At 30.9% G+C, this 20,740-nt stretch overlaps 1 protein-coding gene across 4 annotated transcripts in view; it reads right to left on the reverse strand.

Annotated features, from left to right (window-relative positions):
* The window catches only part of LOC105198112 (trichohyalin), an 81,221-nt gene extending 72,148 nt beyond the window's left edge, over positions 1–9,073 (reverse strand). For all 4 annotated transcript variants that reach the window (XR_005574596.1, XM_026140949.2, XM_026140950.2 and 1 more), the window contains exons 1-3: positions 8,869–9,073; positions 5,886–5,955; positions 5,453–5,803 (exon numbers count right to left, since the gene is read on the reverse strand). Coding sequence is in view for 3 of the 4 variants with exons in the window: in XM_026140949.2 (XP_025996734.1) it covers positions 5,453–5,803; positions 5,886–5,919 (385 nt within the window). In the remaining variant the exon portion in view is untranslated. The remainder of the gene's footprint in view (positions 1–5,452; positions 5,804–5,885; positions 5,956–8,868) is intronic.
* Between the last annotated feature and the right edge of the window lie 11,667 nt (positions 9,074–20,740).

Here is a 20,740-nt window from a genome sequence, read left to right on the forward strand (position 1 = left end):
AAATTTTGATATAAAAAAAATTAAAATAACAAGTAACGTTGCTACATTTCCATTATTATATTCTAACCTTTTAACCACATTTTGATCTTTTTTGACCCAAACGTTTTCTCTCGTGATATAAGAGTATTATTAACAAAAAGTACAAGGTTTTTCTGCAATTTTTCTAAATATTTATAATATTTTGACACATTTTAATGAATAGAGTAATTATTGTAATATGCAAGAATGTAACAATACTTTAATACCATGAAAATTTCTCAAAAACGTTTGGGTCAAAAAAAGCCCAAACAATGTTAGGTTACAGAAAATTGTATAATTTATAAACGTTTCACACTCTTACATGAAATTAAAATAATTATAAAATTTTATTTTTTTTAATTCTGAAATGTTCTTTAAAATTCAGTCTATAGTTTTTCAAAATTTATATATTTTTAAAACAGATTTGTAAGACAGGTTAAAAATTCAAGCATTATTTGAGTGAACAATTAATATTCATTAATCAAATTTGGTAAATAGAAAAAACAAACGGAGCGTTTAAAACTTTATTTCATTTTTAGCCATGTACATACATATAAATAAATTTGATTTATATCACAGTAAATATAAAGTAAAAGTAAACATAAAATAAAAATAAATATATAAAATTATTATATATCATATATAATATAATAAAAACGTTTTTATATTTTGTTTACAATTAAATATTATTTAAAACTTCTTCCCTTAAGAAAAGTGAATGTCATTTTAGAAAGTTATTTAAAAAGTGGAAAATGTTTTTAAGGAAATATTACATTCATTTTTGCAAATATGTTTATATTTATAAATACTTTAAATAAACTATAAAACAAAAAACAATTTTTTAATATAAGATATAAGTATTGGATCAGTGCAAAAATTCGTGCCCAATTTGTAAATAAAAATCAAGCAGTTGTTATTGTTATAAAACCGCCTTTATTAATCAATAATGTATTCGCCACTGTTCTCGACAATCGTTTTCCAATGTTTAACTAATGCATGGATACGTTTGAAAAAATGGCGTGGTTTTGCGTTAACAAACGCGGTGATGTAATTTTTGACAGCCTCCACAGAATCGAAATTCTTGCCATTTAAATCATTTTGTAATGACCGAAACAAATGGTAATCGGAGGATGCGATATCCGGAGAATATGGTGGATGCAATAAGATTTCCCATTTGAATTGTTTCAATTTGTCCAGAGTCACTTTCGATGTGTGTGGTCTGGCGTTGTCATGGTGGAAAATGACGCCCTTAGAACATGTACTACTGGAAGGAGTATAGGTCTATAATTCCTGTATATTCAGGTTGATGCAGAGAAGATTGACAAGGATACAATGCGTAGAAGTTTGACAAGGATAAATATAAAATGCGCCTAGTCGGTAATACCCATGCTCCAACAAATGAAAGCGTAGATACGCGTGAGGACTGCGGGGTGATGAAAAACAGCAGTAACATCGGTTTGATTTGTCTTGAGTATGCGCATTATATATTCATCTTTGTCAATCTTCTCTGCGTTAACTTTTTAAGCCTATGCTTCTTCCAGTAGTATATGTTCTAAGATGACGCCTTTATGATTAACCAAGCTCAGGCATTTTTCTTTGATTGCTGCGTCTAATTTGGTTTGTTGGCAATACTTGATTAAATCAATCGTTTGACCAGCAGAAAGCAGCTCAAAATATATAACACCTTGGCAATCCTACCAAACGAACAGCAAGACCTTCTTTGGATGCAACTCAACTTTGGCGACTAAATTTGCCGTTTTATTTGCTTCCTTCCAAGTATCCTGCGTTTGACATTGGTATACAACATTCATTTTTCATCACTAGTTACCAAACAATCCAAAAAAAATCTCTAAGCGTCCGAGTAAAGAAACGGCTGCGGAAATGCAGTTCAACTTGTTCTTTTCAGACAACAAATGCAGTATCCAAGTGTCAAGCTTTAAAGTGAGTCTCATCTTCTTTAAACGCCGAAACACGTTGATCAATCAATTTTCAGGGCCTCAGTAATCTCTTCCGTCAAAATGCTTGCGTTGTTTGCTATTAATGCGCGCAGAACATCGTCATCAATATCGGAAGGACGCGGTTCGTCTTTGAAGTTAAAATCACAATAACAAAATTTTGCAAACCACTTATTCTTCGTTCGAAGGGCTGGTGCACGGTCCAAATAAACTTTCTGAATGTTTTTTGTCACAGCGCCAACAGTTATTCCTTTTCAAAACTCGTAAAGCATCACATATCAAAAATGCAACTTTTCTTGTCCATCTTCAATAATTTTTTCACGATTAAATTCAATCAAACCAAGCAATTTCTGATGCTCAAATGACATCTCTGACTATTATTTTTCCAATAATATATAATAGACATATATAAACAACAACAGAGTTGATATATTACTTCACTAGCTCTATCTGTACAAATCGAGTACAGACTTTTGCACTGATCCAATACTTCAAATTATCAAATTTATGCAAAATTTTATTGTAATTTTGAACTTATTCGGAAATAAATTAAATTTTGTTTTCTTACAAAACAATTAATCTCTGCATAGCAATAAAATTTCATATAAAACATATTTAATATCTAATGTGTTTAAGTAAAAAAATTTTGACTTATCATTATATCTTGAAATACATTTTCATCAGAACATATTTTTACTTCTTATTAAAATACCTTCATTCAAATAAAAAATCGTTGATAAATTTATTATATTACGTTCAAATGCAATATAGAACAATTTATAAATTTTTTTATAATTTTGAAAATAGGTATAATACCTTGAAAAGTAAAAAATCGCTTTCAAAGCCAAATGTACATTGTACAAAATAATTCCAAAACATATTCCATAATAATTATATATATATATATATATATATATATATATATATATATATATATATATATATATATAGAGTTGAGTTGTTACTTGCAACAAAGTTACAGTTAGTTTTTTTTTTTTCTAGTAACAGTAACTTAATTCATATTTAAGTTACATTTTTGTAACTAGTAACTAATTTAGCAATTACATTTATAATGCTTATTTTTTATATAATTTAAATTAATTCATTAACATGTGGTCTGTGTTCAGAAGAATAAAGTGATAAATTATCTTCAAAAGTAGTTATCATACAAACAAAGAGATATTGGCAACAAGTCTGTTTTATCTATGAACACAATAGTTTTCACATAATCTTTTTGTCAGGGCTGGAAAAAACCTGGGTTTTTCAAATTAAACCCAACCCATCCGGTTATAACCAGTTTTACCCAGTTTTGCCTGGTTAAATCCGTTTTTCATAAAATTCGTAGCTGTATTAAGTTATAACTTCTTTGTTTCACTTTATTTTGTATTAATTATATAACTTATAAAAGTTGATTAATTATAAACTAATATAAACGTACGATTTACATTTAAGATTACAATGTAATTTGCAATTAAAACGTTTTGTGATTCAAATATATGGTCTGGTGCCATGTTGAGACTTTATTTTGAAAATGTATATTATTTCATTTTTAAATGTATATTACACATACACAATACAAATAATTTACGTTTAAATTTAGAGTTTACTCCACGATATTTTATTTTCTTAATTTACTTCATTAATTGAACTTAGAAAAGTATTATTACTTTTATTATATAATTTTATTTATTAATATATTATATGTATATATGTATTAATATCTAGCACTATAATTTTAAAAGATATTAAATATAAATAATAAAACGCAACTTTTGTTTTCTTTTGTGATTTACAATCTAGATATTAATTTTATTTATGTTTTCCTAGGCTTTAAAAATGTATAGTAAAATAAAACCTCTGTGAGTTTTTCACTTGTAAAACCGGTTTTAACCGAGTGGGTTTAACTGGGTTGGGCAAAATTTTACCAGCCCTGCTTTTTGTTAATTACAAAAATATAAATTCTTTTTCACATTTAAAGCACAAATAATAACATAAAATAGAGTTAACAATTTCATATAAAAACAAAAAAACATTAAAAAATTAGTTATTTTATAAATGTCTGGCGTCGATTCTTAACATTATTTTTTACAAAAGTTATATACTTTGTATATATATATATATATATATATATATATAACAAGTATAATTCTTACTCAGAATAGCATGAAGAAATAATACTGTTTTTAAAAATAAATTAGGAGAGTTTAGACTTTAGTATAAAAAAAATTGAAAATTTATCTATACATATGTGTATGCATTATCAATGTAACAGTTTCAGTGTAACAGTTTGTAGTGATATTGGTATTTACTACTAAATTAATATCACACATACATATATTTAGATCAATTCAGTCAGTAAAATTGACATTGCCAACATTACCTTAAAATTGAGACTTTAAAACAAGCTTTGGATCATTGATTTATAATTTTACATAAAGTTTGAAGCAAAAATGTTTTTAGCTAAAAGTATTAATTCCGTAATTTTAATAATATATTCCGAGTATAAATATTAATTTATTATGAATTATTAATTTAATTAATATATTAAATACATTTTGATTTTAAATTCTTAAAATAACTATGATTCATTATACAGAGTGTCCCAGAATTGCGTATTTTCCCACTATGGGAAACATAGAGAAAATAAAAAAGATCAAAAAAGTCTTATACCATTTTGCGATATTCGTTATAATTATTGAGTTATAAAATAAAACGTCTAAGCCGGTGACGCCACGCCATCACTTTTAGCTTATAGACACGGTGTGCGGTGGAAAGGTAACGCAGCGTTGTCTGAATTTGCACGCGCGACGGTCTGAATTCCGTCGCACTGCGTGTACATACACTGCAAAAATCAAATGTGTTATTTATCACAGACTTACACTTTATCAAATATGTAAAGAGAAGCTTTAGCTAAAATAACACATTTGGTTTTTGTAGTGTATGTACATGTGGTGCGACGGAATTCAGACCGTCGCGCGTGCAAATTCAGACAACGCTGCGTCACCTTTCCACCGCACACCGTGTCTATAAGCTAAAAGTGATGGTGTGGCGTCACCGGCTTAGACGTTTTATTTTATAACTCAATAATTATAATAAATATCGCAAAATGATATAAGACTTTTTTGATCCTTTTCATCTCCTCTATGTTCCCCATAGCGAGAAAATACGCAGTTCTGAAACACCCTGTATATAAAATAATGCAGCATATAATCGAGTATTAAATAAAATAAGTAAAATAATTTAATAATGTTAGTATAAGTATAAGATTCTTATATAAGTATAAGATTCTTGTATTTAAAATAACAATACAAAACTGCAAAATGTTACGAACGACTCGTTACTTTCTGAGTAATTATAATTGTAACATTTTACTTTTTAAAATCAGTAACTTGTAATAGTAAAGTTATTTTAAAAAAATAACTGCAATTAGTTACTTTTACAAAGTAACTTTCCCAATCCTGTATAGTTTGTAATGTTACCTGTCTTTTTTCTTGATTTGTTTACACTTGTATCATCCTGAATAGTTTTATCCTTTGTCTTTAAAGCTCCACTGGAATGCTGAGACAGGTTTGGCTTAACCTGGGATTTAGGTAATGCTTTGAATTTGGCGAATGCCATCAACCGTTTTTTGGCTTGGACCTTTCCAAGCACTGGCTTCACTGTCTTTGGACTCTCTAATCTCGATGTGTCGCCATCGCTTATCTGACCCTTAGTGCTATCTGGCGTTTCTGGCATTTGTATGTCTAATAGGGAAACTGAGATGTCCGGAGTCGGCTCCTCCGGAATGTAAGTATCTTTTGATTGGGAAGAAGTATCCGTGCCATCTTTCTCTAATAATATTACACAGAGTAATCATTTAATGAAAAGTTAAATTCAATAAACTATAATAATAAAAAAAAGAATATTTCCCACCTGAAAAAGATGGTACTCTTTCTTCCTCTGCCATTGCTTGAGCTTTGACATATATCAAAATTTTAGTTACCTGAAAGTTACATTATTCATACAAATTCAAGAGCCTAGCACAACAAAAAATTATTAGCAATGCTTTATACAAAAAATTACATCCAACAGCAAAATTGTATACTATTTTAAAATGTAACTTTCTAGCCATTAGCTTCAATTTAATTTAATAAAAACAAAAATTAATTTATTCAACTCTGTCTCTAAGTCATCTTTAATACATATTTTGATGTGGACTTGACAAGAATAAAGGCAGACTACATATGTCAAACATAAAAAAATGTTGCCAAAAAAATAATTATTTAATTTACTTTTTTTTACATAATTAACAGCAATTATATTTAATAAAAAATATTTTCTTCACAATTGTTTAAAAATATACTCATCATCAATTTAATAAAAATATATTTAAAGCCGTTAATTTATTAATCTGTCTTTTCTTCGATATTATATTTTTTAAAAGATTAATATCTTTTTAAAAGATTAATATCTTTTGAAAAATATAATATCGAAGAAAAGACAGATTAATAAACAAATTAATTTTTAAAATACAGATATGTTTTTGGACCGATAATATAACAACACAATGATAATAAGAAAGCCTTTTTCGGTCGTAGTTGGGTCTTAATGCCTATGTTTATTTGTGTGATTTTATATACTTCTTCGAATTCCACCAGAATGTGCGCTGAATTTTTTTTCCAGTCATAACACAGCATGTCAAATAAGAATTAGTAATATCACAATTTTTATTAAATTAATTAATATAATAATTAATGCTGATTTGCATCTATATACCCATTCCCCCCTGAAAAAACTATAACGAAATTTATTGTGAAAAATAACACCCCACCCAGGGTTCAAACCTGGCACCTCTGGAATCTCTGGTTTCAGCGTCTTACCACCTCGACCACTGGGGCACAGTGATATTTCTCACAATATTTATATATGAGTGACAACGCATTTGAGGTGCTTGATTTAAAAGAGAGATATATTTTTGGACCAATAATGTAAAAACACAATAATAATAAGAAAGCCTTCTTCGATCGTAGCTGGGTCTTAATGCCTATGTTTATTTATTAAAACAAAAATAATTTTTGTTTTAATAGTTTTGATTGAAATATTAAATTATTGTAATTCAAAACATATTTTGAATAAATTTAATAATTATGAGAAACTTATAATAGATTTGTGTATATAAACTTATAAAATATTTAAAATAAGTCTCCAATGCTGATCTTCTAAAGTGGCATTCCTTGAAAACATTGTATTAATACTAATAAAAACATGATCTTTGTTTCTATAATTAAAGAAATAAACACTGATAGTATATTCAAGATTTCTTTCTATATAAAACCTGCTACAAATGCATTTTTGAAAAGGGAGAATAAATTTTGCATAATTTTCTTTCACATTGCATAATATGAACAATAGTAAATATATTGTTGATAATCTTAGATCATTTATATATGTTTATAGCTACCTAAAACCATTTTGTTTATATTTTTCTATTTCATACTTTCTTCATAGTACAGTTTGGAACATAAAATTGCTGTGCACTAGTGTAAAGATGCACTAGCATACCTCTCTATAAGACTAAACAATAATTACAAAACCTTTAATTTTAAAATATTAATACATGTTTTATATTTTTTTCATTTTTCTTTAATATCTTAAAATAAGATAAGTAGTATTAGAAAGACATGAATACACTAAGGCCAAAAAATGTAAAAAGTAAGGTTTAATTCTAATCTTTCAATTTTATAAATTTTATACTTTAATACCTACAAATATATTTTACTAATTAGGTTATCAATTTATTTAACAGTTAACTCCTTTCCTGTGAGGTCATATCTGAATTTTACTGTTACCTATTGTGTCAGTTTTAGAGCCCAATCTCTCAGATGCTTTTCTTGGTTATGTTGTGAAAACATAATTATAACAGGAGAAAGTGTTATAAAAGCTGTTATGTGACAGAAGATACTTCCTTAATTTAATTTTCATTTTTTGTTCCTTTTCGTGCTTTTAAAGTTTTATTTCTACTTTTTAAGAAATATTACTTAAAAACGAAGTAGTATGCCAGTATTGATAACTTTCTTCTGTTTACTTAATTCAAAAATATATTTTCTGTGTGTACACAGAAATTTATTTTTAACAAATATTACTTGTTTCAAGCAAAGATGAGAATGTGTTTTAAGATTATCAAAACAAAAACTATCTTTGTAACTGTTATTTAAAAGAAGAAAACCAAAAATTAAATAATTGCTTTTCTTAATACAGAATATTTTTTGGTATACTCATTGGAGACTAAATAAATTGAAGACTGGAATTCTACCAATTAGCTTTTATTAATTGTTATATGACTAATTGAATTCTGATTTCTATTTAACCATACTCAATGTCTAATGTGCAGTCTGATAGATTTATGTCCATTTTCACCAATATAGATTAACTTTGATCTCAATTTAATTTATTCTTTATTTCTGATTCTAAAAATTAAAAAAGAAAATTTCATTAAGATCAAGATTAATTTACATTAGTGAAAGTGGATATTAAAGAAAAGATAAACAATGTCAAATAGATATTATAAAAACTTAAGAACTGTATAAATATAGGTTGTAGATTGGTTTGCAGATTCTAATTTATGTAGTGTACAAAATCATTCATTATTATACGATTTAAATGCCTGCCACAATAAGCAACAAAAAATATCAACTGTTTATTTGCATTTACCTTGATTATGAAAAACAAGTAAATACAAAGAAATTATAAATATTAGAGAAATTAAATATTCATAATATTGAATAATCGATATAAATCTATTTATGTGTACTATATAAGCGGGCAAGTGTAAATAAATTATATGAAAAAATGTTGGTAGTAACGAGAGGATGCATGCAATTTCTTAGGCTAGCCCTTGATTGATAAGAATGTTTACCGTGACTCGTAATCTAAATTGATGCACATGATATTAGCTGACGATAACGACATCAATACACCTTGCGAATTGAAATAATACGGACGCACCGTCGTCGCGTAAATGTATCACGTTCGTTCAATTCCTATTTACATCGGAGTCAAACGAAACTAGTGCGCAAAGAACGGCAGACATATTATCCAAATTGCAAGCCGCCAACAGCGCCAATGCTAGAGTTTTATAGCGTTTTCGACTACAGTGAGTTTTAACCAGGGCTGCGTTCAGATTCCCCACCAGGGTGCATCCAGACATCATTCTATCCTTGTTTAACATTTGGTAAACAACAAAGATAAAACAATATCACGGTGCACTCGAGTGAGGAATCTGGGAGTCGATCATGAAACTTTTTCCCTAAGGCGAAAACGTGAAAAGTGAAAAATTTCTCCATTAACTTCAATGGTAAAGATTTTCACTTTTCACGTTTCCGGCCAAAGGAAAAAGTTTCATGATCGACTCCCTGAACACAGCACAGGCGGTGGGGGGGGGGAGGGATCGCGCGAAAAATAGGTTTGTTCGAGTTGCGTGAAATCCCCAAAAATTTTTGCACTCGAGATGAGATAAATATATATTCGATCATAAGAAAGAGAAAGATGACAAAGAAATTAATTCAAAAAGGGCAGCAACACAAACAGGCCTAATATCGCATACAAAAATACTAGGGAACTCTATAATATATGTAACGTATACTATAATATTTTCGTATATTTTCGTATGCGATATTCCGTTTGTTTTCTGTTCCTGAACTTCCTGAATTAGTGTGCACTTAAAATATAATAGATATATATTTAAAAGTAAGTGAAAGCAACGTGCTAATGCAGTCTAAAGAGCCTCGCACATGAAATGCATAACATGACATAAACACAACATAAGACCGATGGACCAATGAGCATCCAGCATAAAGTCGCCATATTGATTTACATAAGATTCTCATTGGTCCAGAGGCCGTATGCTACGCTTATGCTCTGTTATGCATTTCATGTGCGAGGCCCTTTAAGGTTGGTTTATGCAGGCCACAACCGCTAACTTATGCCGGAATCTGTAAGAAATTGGCCAATCATAGTTGATTATTCTTCTATAAGTCGACTATGGTTGTCAATGGCTGCGTTCAGCAGAATTCAGCAGCTGCTCAACGGTTTACTGCTGAGTTGCAACGTGTTGAGTGTTCTGCTGAACGCTCTAAAAATGTAAGCTAACGCATACGTAAACAATACGCTAAGTAGCTTAACCTTTACGAAATACGGCGTACAATAAAATATCAGAATTAGGTAAGATAAAATATTCTTTTAACTAAATCAAGTTAAAATTAATAGATTAAAAATTAATTTAGTTACGTTACATGAACAAATAACTTATAGTTAAAAGTTACATTAAAATTAAATTATGTTGAATTAAATGTTAATTTTGAAAAACTTTAAAAATAAAAAGAAAAGTTAAGGTTAATTAAAAGTTAATTTTAAATTAAAAGTTAATTTTTAAAAGTATTTTTTAAAATACGTAGTTTCCACTACGTTGTAAATAATATTGTTGTAAATAATAAGTATATTGTGCTTCGAACAGTAATGATGCACTGGACGCTGCCATTTTTCTAATCACGTTTTGCTTATAACTCAGCGTACTTTTAGTTCGCTGAAAATCATGGCGACCGCTGACTAAACATGTTGAAAGGTTGGGTGCGTTTAGGACCGTTCAGTAGATAATCATAAAACGGTTGCAAAACTGTTGGGTTCTGCTGAACGCAGCCAATTTCTTACAGATTCCAGCATAAGTTAGCGGTTACGGCTTGCATAAACCAACCTTAAGGACCTCGCACATGAAATGCTTAACAAAGCATAAGCGTAGCATAAGGCCTCTGGACCAATGGGAATCTTATGTAAATCAATATCGAGACTTTATGTTGGATGCTCATTGGTCCATCGGTCTTATGTTATGCATTTCATGTGCGAGGCCCTTTAATGCAGAGACAGAAAACAAACCAATAGTCACGACTAAAGGGCCTCGCACATGAAATGCATAACAAAAATATGCACAACATAAGACCGATGGGCCAATGAGCATCTAACATAAAGTCGCCATATTGATTTACATAGCATTTTCATTGGTCCGTCGCTCTTATGTTCTGCTTATGTTACGTTATGCATTTCATGTGCGAGGCCCTTAAAAGGCACATAAAATGCATAACATAACATAAACATAACATAAGACCAATAGACCAATGAAAATGTTATGTAAATCAATATGGCGACTTTATGCTGGATGCTCATTGGCCCATCGGTCTAATGTTGTGCTTGTGTTACGTTATGCATTTCATGTGCGAGGCCCTTTAAGCCTGTTCTACAATAGCATAAACACAAGACCGTAAGGTTGTAAGGCATGGTTTTAAGAGCTCGTAAGCAAATGAAAAATTTTCATTTCTTACGTTACGACCTTACGGTCTTGTGTTTACTGCTATTGTAGAACAGGCTTTATGCATTTTATGTGCGAGGCCCTTCATTGGCCCATCAGTCTTATGTTGTGCATATGTTATGTTATGCATTTCATGTGCGAGGCCCTTTAGTGTGATAATTATAAAGTTAGGTTAGGTTAGCTACTTGAACTTAAGATTCGTATGTACTTGACCGAAGCAAATTTCCGGATGAAGAAATGATTATTTTAAATCGTTTGTATTTCGTTTGAAGAGTTATGAAGTGCATTTGAAAAGGTTTGTGAGTCCTTTAATTAATTGTAATTAATTTTTTATTTTTACACCGTGTATTTGGCCGAAAAAATTAACCGGAGCTAAATTAAACAAAAATCTTGTATGGATTCGTTTGTATTTCGTTTGAAGACTTTTGAAGTGTCGTCAGAAACGTTTGTGAGTTATCCAGATAATTTTAATAAAATATTTTAAAGTCATGTAATTGACCGAAATATAGATTCCAGGCGCTACTGGTCCTGAAGTACCAGAAGGCGCGTTCGGTGTAATCTCTAGTATTTCGATACTCCTGGTTCTTTCTTGACAGTAAGGATAAACAATGTGCAGTAAGTCACATGGGGTCGCTGGCAGTGTTCTCAGATTGAGGGACTTCTGACGCATGCGCAGTAGCACTGGTCATCACAGATAGGACTTCACTCATGCATATGCATTAATGACAGACTCGTGCTCGGCTACACTGCTGGGCGCAATTTGGGGCCCATATATTTAATATTATATATTAATATTAATTTAATATTATATAATTATAATAGAATTTCTATTTACATATTATTATATTCTTAGCCCCATAAGTCCTATATTGCATATATAATAAACAGGTATTGTAAAAAATGTAAATTTAAAGAATAATAATAAAATAATAATTTAAAATATCAAAAATAAATATTTATTCCTTGTTAATGTGATGTTTGGCAAATTGACCTAACATTTTTGAAAAAATTAAAATATCATTGAGAGTACATTTAGAGATGCTGAGTGATATTAAATTGATTGTCAAGACACCCGCTCTGGAAAGTCGGGAGATCCCAAGTCAATATGTTACTTAAATAATTATTATAATAACATTTATATTTCTTTGTTTACAATAATATAATACATTTATAATTATATAATTTTGTATTTGTTCGGATACTGGTAAGGTTTTCTGCAGTTTTCCTTGCCCTTGCAACAAATGTTGTTATTTGTAATAAGTCGGCTGCAGACGCAAAAAATTAATAAAGTTTATCATTACTTACCATAACTATATTTTTTAATCGATAAAGTCCTTTACATATAAATCCTTTATTTTTCCTATTCTCTTCTTGAGACGGGCTCCCCGATACCTATTATTTGTAAAGCTATGCGCGCTACTGCTAGGTAAAGCACATGTGCCCTACTGCGCATGCGTCAGAAATCCCTCAATCTGAGAACACTGGTCGCTGGTTGGCCGTGTACCAGTAAGCGTGTTTGTAATAGAGTGAAAAAGCGCGGTCAGGATTGCTGATGCAATCCTTTTTATTTCTTGTGCAAGCATATTCTGTATTCCTATTTAAGTCTTTTTGTTTCCCATATAACTATTGAAAGCAAGACAAAAATACCTTGGTTACTATGGTCAAATCGTCCCCGCCACGTTGTTACACTGGGGACGGGTACCATTAACGTTGAGAAGAAGAAGAAGTAAGTCACATATTTCCAAAATATCTGGGAGGGCTATTACGGTTTCTGAAACGAGGTGAAAATTACAAAAGTGAGCAAATTCATTAGTTGTTGATCAATAAAGTTATAGATATTCTAGTAAATTTGTTCACTTTTGTAATTTTCATCTCGTTTTAAGAACCGTGATAGCCCCCCTGAGAAGGTGCAATTGGTGTTGCAAAAGCGAATTGGTATTTAATCAACGAGATTCAGAGACGGAAGCACAAGCCCAGGATGATCCTTCCCGAGAAAGCAGTCTCCGTACTTCGTCTGGAACCAAGATTCATAACTCCAGCGATTAGAACCTGTTCGGATGCACTCAAATGCAAAGTACAATAGAATTAATTTTTTCAGAAAGATGAAAATGTATTTAATATTTACACATAAAATAACATTGGATCCAAGATCCTTGACGATAGTTGATGCATCTTTATTTATTTTTGCAAGTAATTTTTTTGGATGCTGTATTGATTTTATGTTCAACGCACTATATTTTATTGCAGGTTTGTCGTGCCATGAGATATTTTCCTCCTGAACAATGCAGTATGGTCAATGTTAAAGTGATCGGGTGTTTACTGTTTGTATGTGATGGCGACACACTATAGTTATACCGGTGATTCAAGAACAGATTGGAATATTCCATCTGCGACTTGCTCTCTTTGGGGAAAGGATATTTCTTGATGCATTCGACTTTATTTGATAATCTAACGAGTTTGTATGAAAATGTCTTAGAAGTATGGGAGAACATACAGAGGAATGCCATTGAAATGCATGGTAATTTGTTATTTACATATTTTAATTACTGTTTAACAAGTAGTACACAGATAATTTCCACATTATTGAATCTTGCACTTAGCTAGACTGGTTTTTTTTAAGCTCAAGATAAAATTATACTGAGTCCTGCGGATAGTTGGTTACATTTGTAGACTCGACGCAATTAGAAACATATCTAAACCACGGTAGGACAAAGGATAAAAAATTTGATCAAGATCTTATGATTCTGCAATAAAGAATGCGATGTTTTCCTCCAAAAATGCACTCCATCAACGTTGCCAAACCAGCTTGATGGAGTGCTTCTCTTAGGGTATGATTTCTGGAGTAGAATATCTGTCAGAAGGGAATAGAGTCAATTATGATAAATATACTAATCATGATTTATTCTAACCATGTTTTAATCTGAAACTGTACATAATAAAATTCCCATTATGCAAAATACCTTGTGCCATACAAAAAAACCTATTTGTAATACAGGTAAAATTATATTGTTACTGCAAAGAGCTATTGTTACAATTGTATAATCAATAAATCTTCCATTTAATTAAAAAAATTGACTTCTAGTTAATTTTAGCCGACTGTTTCGTACATTTACCCCGAGAATTTTAAGGTCGCTATTTAAAATCAGGCGTTGAAGCCAATCCGTTGCTATATCGTTCGACGTCTTACAAAGTTAACGGCATTACATAGTAAATAATTAGTTAATTCACGTTGAAATACATTAAGCATTTGCCATTTCAAAAAAGAAGAAAAGACAACGGATTGTAGCCTCGTTACTATTCAAATTATTATACATTTATTACTTATAATATGTACTTAATGTTATCGATCAAAGCACTTATCACGCAGTTAGAACCATTGATACATATTGCACAATTGTACTTTTCATTACTCGGCTGTATCACTGTTCTTCATACAAATATATATATATATATATATATATATATATATATATATATATATAGATATTAACAAATAAGATGTTATTATCGCGGCCATAGACATAAGTTAAGAATCCTGCTATTTATATATGTATTATTTTCTCACTTTTGTAACTATCTCTCCTAAGTATCAGACTCTCTTACGTATCAATAAGCTTTGTACATTTCTATTAGAATAATGAGAGATACGGACGTTTGTTGTAGTGTAAAGATTATCCAAATTATTACACATTTATTACTTAAAATATGTACTTAATGTTATCGTTCAAAGTACTTCTATCACGCAGTTAGAACCATTGATACATATTGCACAATTGTACTTTTCATTATTCGGCTGTATCACTGTTCTTCATACAAATATATATATATATATATATATATACATACGAGCGCGTGAGAACAATGTTTACAATTACGGAAAAGTGTGATATGCTCGAGATGGTATTTAAGTATGCGTAATGAAAATGAAGCACGATTACTTTATCAACAAAAATATCCAGAACGAAGAATACCAAATAATCGTACATTTCGACGAATTGAAGATCAATTGCGTCAAACAGGATCGCTAACAAGACAACGACGTACAATCAAAACAGATGAAGAAAAAGAGACAAGTGTGCTATTAAGTTTTATTGAAAACAGACGTACATCCATAAGAACAGTAGCACGTAATTTAGAATCATCGAAAAGTTACGTACACGCTGTACTTAAAAAATTCAAATTCAAACCGTTTCGTGATAATTTAGTACAAGCTTTACATGAAGGAGATGCAGATCGCCGATTAATGTTCTGCCACTGGCTTCGAGTTAATTATCGCACTGACTTTGGTTTTCTTAATAAAATATTATGGTCTAATAAATCTTGTTTTTCCAATTGTGGTATGGAAAATCGACATAACGTGCATACTTGGTCCGATGTGAACCCACATGCGAAAAGAGATAAAGGTTTCCAACGCAGATTTTCGGTGAACGTATTGTGCGGAATCATCGGAACAAAAATTATTGGACCTTTCTTTTTCCATGGTCATCTTAATGGTGACAAATACTTGGAATTCTTGCAAACAACTTTCTCAGATTATTTACGCGATCTTCCATTATCAGTTTTCCGAAATATTATTTTTCAACAAGATGGTGCTCCAGCACACAATACACGTGCTGTAATTAACTTTTTAAATAATAGATTTCCTAATTGTTGGATGGGTACTAATGGTCCTGTACGATGGCTACCGAGATCTCCGGACTTGACACCTGGCGATTTTTTCCTTTGGGGGTATATTAAGGATATTGTTTATGTAACTATTCCTGAAAATGAAGAAGATTTACGACATAAAATCACTAGAGCTGTTGAAAGTATTACAACAGAAATGCTGCAGTTAACAATAAGAAACATTATAAAACGCGTTGAATGCTGTATCGATCATGATGGTAACAATTTCGAACCATTTCTTAATTAATTTGTTAATAAATATTTCATGAAAAAACAATATTTACTTTCTCAACCTATTTGATATTCCAAATTTGTTCAACAATACTCGATCCAAATTATTACTTTAATACTTTGCATGCCGATTATCTCGTAAACGATGCGTCGTAGCAATTTTTTTCCTAATATAATTTTGATTGAAAATTACCTCTACTATGTAAATATGCAAAAAAAATTATAGGTACCCATTTAAAAAACCTACATTGACCATCATAACTCAAAAAGGTGACGAGTAAAAAAAATTTCTTTACGTGCATTTTGTAGCCGACTAAAAACCATGTAAATTTTCCTTATTAAACTTTCTTCTAACTTCAACCAGTTACGAGATATTTGCTCGGACATTTATGGACGGACACCCTGTATACATACATATATATATATATATATATATATATATATATATATATATATATATATTTGTATGAAGAACAGTGATACAGCCGAATAATGAAAAGTACAATTGTGCAATATGTATCAATGGTTCTAACTGCGTGATAGAAGTACTTTGAACGATAACATTAAGTACATATTTTAAGTAATAAATGTGTAATAATTTGGATAATCTTTACACTACAACAAACGTCCGTATCTCTCATTATTCTAATAGAAATGTACAAAGCTTATTGATACGTAAGAGAGTCTGATACTTAGGAGAGATAGTTACAAAAGTGAGAAAATAATACATATATAAATAGCAGGATTCTTAACTTATGTCTATGGCCGCGATAATAACATCTTATTTGTTAATATCTATATATATATATATATATATATATATATATATATATATATATATTTGTATGAAGAACAGTGATACAGCCGAGTAATGAAAAGTACAATTGTGCAATATGTATCAATGGTTCTAACTGCGTGATAAGTGCTTTGATCGATAACATTAAGTACATATTATAAGTAATAAATGTATAATAATTTGAATAGTAACGAGGCTACAATCCGTTGTCTTTTCTTCTTTTTTGAAATGGCAAATGCTTAATGTATTTCAACGTGAATTAACTAATTATTTACTATGTAATGCCGTTAACTTTGTAAGACGTCGAACGATATAGCAACGGATTGGCTTCAACGCCTGATTTTAAATAGCGACCTTAAAATTCTCGGGGTAAATGTACGAAACAGTCGGCTAAAATTAACTAGAAGTCAATTTTTTTAATTAAATGGAAGATTTATTGATTATACAATTGTAACAATAGCTCTTTGCAGTAACAATATAATTTTACCTGTATTACAAATAGGTTTTTTTGTATGGCACAAGGTATTTTGCATAATGGGAATTTTATTATGTACAGTTTCAGATTAAAACATGGTTAGAATAAATCATGATTAGTATATTTATCATAATTGACTCTATTCCCTTCTGACAGATATTCTACTCCAGAAATCATACCCTAAGAAAAGCACTCCATCAATCTGGTTTGGCAACGTTGATGGAGTGCATTTTTGGAGGAAAACATCGCATTCTTTATTGCAGAATCATAAGATCTTGATCAAATTTTTTATCCTTTGTCCTACCGTGGTTTAGATATGTTTCTAATTGCGTCGAGTCTACAAATGTAACCAACTATCCGCAGGACTCAGTATAATTTTATCTTGAGCTTAAAAAAAACCAGTCTAGCTAAGTGCAAGATTCAATAATGTGGAAATTATCTGTGTACTACTTGTTAAACAGTAATTAAAATATGTAAATAACAAATTACCATGCATTTCAATGGCATTCCTCTGTATGTTCTCCCATACTTCTAAGACATTTTCATACAAACTCGTTAGATTATCAAATAAAGTCGAATGCATCAAGAAATATCCTTTCCCCAAAGAGAGCAAGTCGCAGATGGAATATTCCAATCTGTTCTTGAATCACCGGTATAACTATAGTGTGTCGCCATCACATACAAACAGTAAACACCCGATCACTTTAACATTGACCATACTGCATTGTTCAGGAGGAAAATATCTCATGGCACGACAAACCTGCAATAAAATATAGTGCGTTGAACATAAAATCAATACAGCATCCAAAAAAATTACTTGCAAAAATAAATAAAGATGCATCAACTATCGTCAAGGATCATGGATCCAATGTTATTTTATGTGTAAATATTAAATACATTTTCATCTTTCTGAAAAAATTAATTCTATTGTACTTTGCATTTGAGTGCATCCGAACAGGTTCTAATCGCTGGAGTTATGAATCTTGGTTCCAGACGAAGTACGGAGACTGCTTTCTCGGGAAGGATCATCCTGGGCTTGTGCTTCCGTCTCTGAATCTCGTTGATTAAATACCAATTCGCTTTTGCAACACCAATTGCACCTTCTCAGGGGGGCTATCACGGTTCTTAAAACGAGATGAAAATTACAAAAGTGAACAAATTTACTAGAATATCTATAACTTTATTGATCAACAACTAATGAATTTGCTCACTTTTGTAATTTTCACCTCGTTTCAGAAACCGTAATAGCCCTCCCAGATATTTTGGAAATATGTGACTTACTTCTTCTTCTTCTCAACGTTAATGGTACCCGTCCCCAGTGTAACAACGTGGCGGGGACGATTTGACCATAGTAACCAAGGTATTTTTGTCTTGCTTTCAATAGTTATATGGGAAACAAAAAGACTTAAATAGGAATACAGAATATGCTTGCACAAGAAATAAAAAGGATTGCATCAGCAATCCTGACCGCGCTTTTTCACTCTATTACAAACACGCTTACTGGTACACGGCCAACCAGCGACCAGTGTTCTCAGATTGAGGGATTTCTGACGCATGCGCAGTAGGGCACATGTGCTTTACCTAGCAGTAGCGCGCATAGCTTTACAAATAATAGGTATCGGGGAGCCCGTCTCAAGAAGAGAATAGGAAAAATAAAGGATTTATATGTAAAGGACTTTATCGATTAAAAAATATAGTTATGGTAAGTAATGATAAACTTTATTAATTTTTTGCGTCTGCAGCCGACTTATTACAAATAACAACATTTGTTGCAAGGGCAAGGAAAACTGCAGAAAACCTTACCAGTATCCGAACAAATACAAAATTATATAATTATAAATGTATTATATTATTGTAAACAAAGAAATATAAATGTTATTATAATAATTATTTAAGTAACATATTGACTTGGGATCTCCCGACTTTCCAGAGCGGGTGTCTTGACAATCAATTTAATATCACTCAGCATCTCTAAATGTACTCTCAATGATATTTTAATTTTTTCAAAAATGTTAGGTCAATTTGCCAAACATCACATTAACAAGGAATAAATATTTATTTTTGATATTTTAAATTATTATTTTATTATTATTCTTTAAATTTACATTTTTTACAATACCTGTTTATTATATATGCAATATAGGACTTATGGGGCTAAGAATATAATAATATGTAAATAGAAATTCTATTATAATTATATAATATTAAATTAATATTAATATATAATATTAAATATATGGGCCCCAAATTGCGCCCAGCAGTGTAGCCGAGCACGAGTCTGTTATTAATGCATATGCATGAGTGAAGTCCTATCTGTGATGACCAGTGCTACTGCGCATGCGTCAGAAGTCCCTCAATCTGAGAACACTGCCAGCGACCCCATGTGACTTACTGCACATTGTTTATCCTTACTGTCAAGAAAGAACCAGGAGTATCGAAATACTAGAGATTACACCGAACGCGCCTTCTGGTACTTCAGGACCAGTAGCGCCTGGAATCTATATTTCGGTCAATTACATCAAGGTCCGTGGATTGGCGTTGGAGGGGAAGGAAGGTCGTTGCATCCACTTCAACGATGTGGAACGAAAATGGCGGCGGCCATACTTTTACTGCACACTCGCTCACTCACACAACTAATAGCTGTAGTACCTTACTATCTACGTACATACACTAACACTAACTCGCTGTCTCGAAAATGGCGGCTATGCAACGACCTTCCTTCCCCTCCAACGCCAATCCTCGGACCTTGAATTACATGACTTTAAAATATTTTATTAAAATTATCTGGATAACTCACAAACGTTTCTGACGACACTTCAAAAGTCTTCAAACGAAATACAAACGAATCCATACAAGATTTTTGTTTAATTTAGCTCCGGTTAATTTTTTCGGCCAAATACACGGTGTAAAAATAAAAAATTAATTACAATTAATTGAAGGACTCACAAACCTTTTCAAATGCACTCATAACTCTTCAAACGAAATACAAACGATTTAAAATAGTCATTTCTTCATCCGGAACTTTGCTTCGGTCAAGTACATACGAATGAACTTAAGCCCGATCAGACTACGCATTGAAGATTGAGATTGAAGATTAAAGATTGAAATTTGACCAATCAAAACAAGGAAATTTTAATTCCTTTTGTTTTGATTGGCCAAAGCTCAATCTTTAATCTTCAATCTTCAATTTTCAATGCGTAGTCTGATACGGGCTTTACGCCTATTGCACAATAAAAAGCACAGGCAATAAGAACAGGAAATAG

This window comes from Solenopsis invicta, chromosome 4 (genome assembly GCF_016802725.1).
Source record: "Solenopsis invicta isolate M01_SB chromosome 4, UNIL_Sinv_3.0, whole genome shotgun sequence".
In the NCBI taxonomy this organism is placed as follows: Eukaryota; Metazoa; Arthropoda; class Insecta; order Hymenoptera; family Formicidae; genus Solenopsis; species Solenopsis invicta.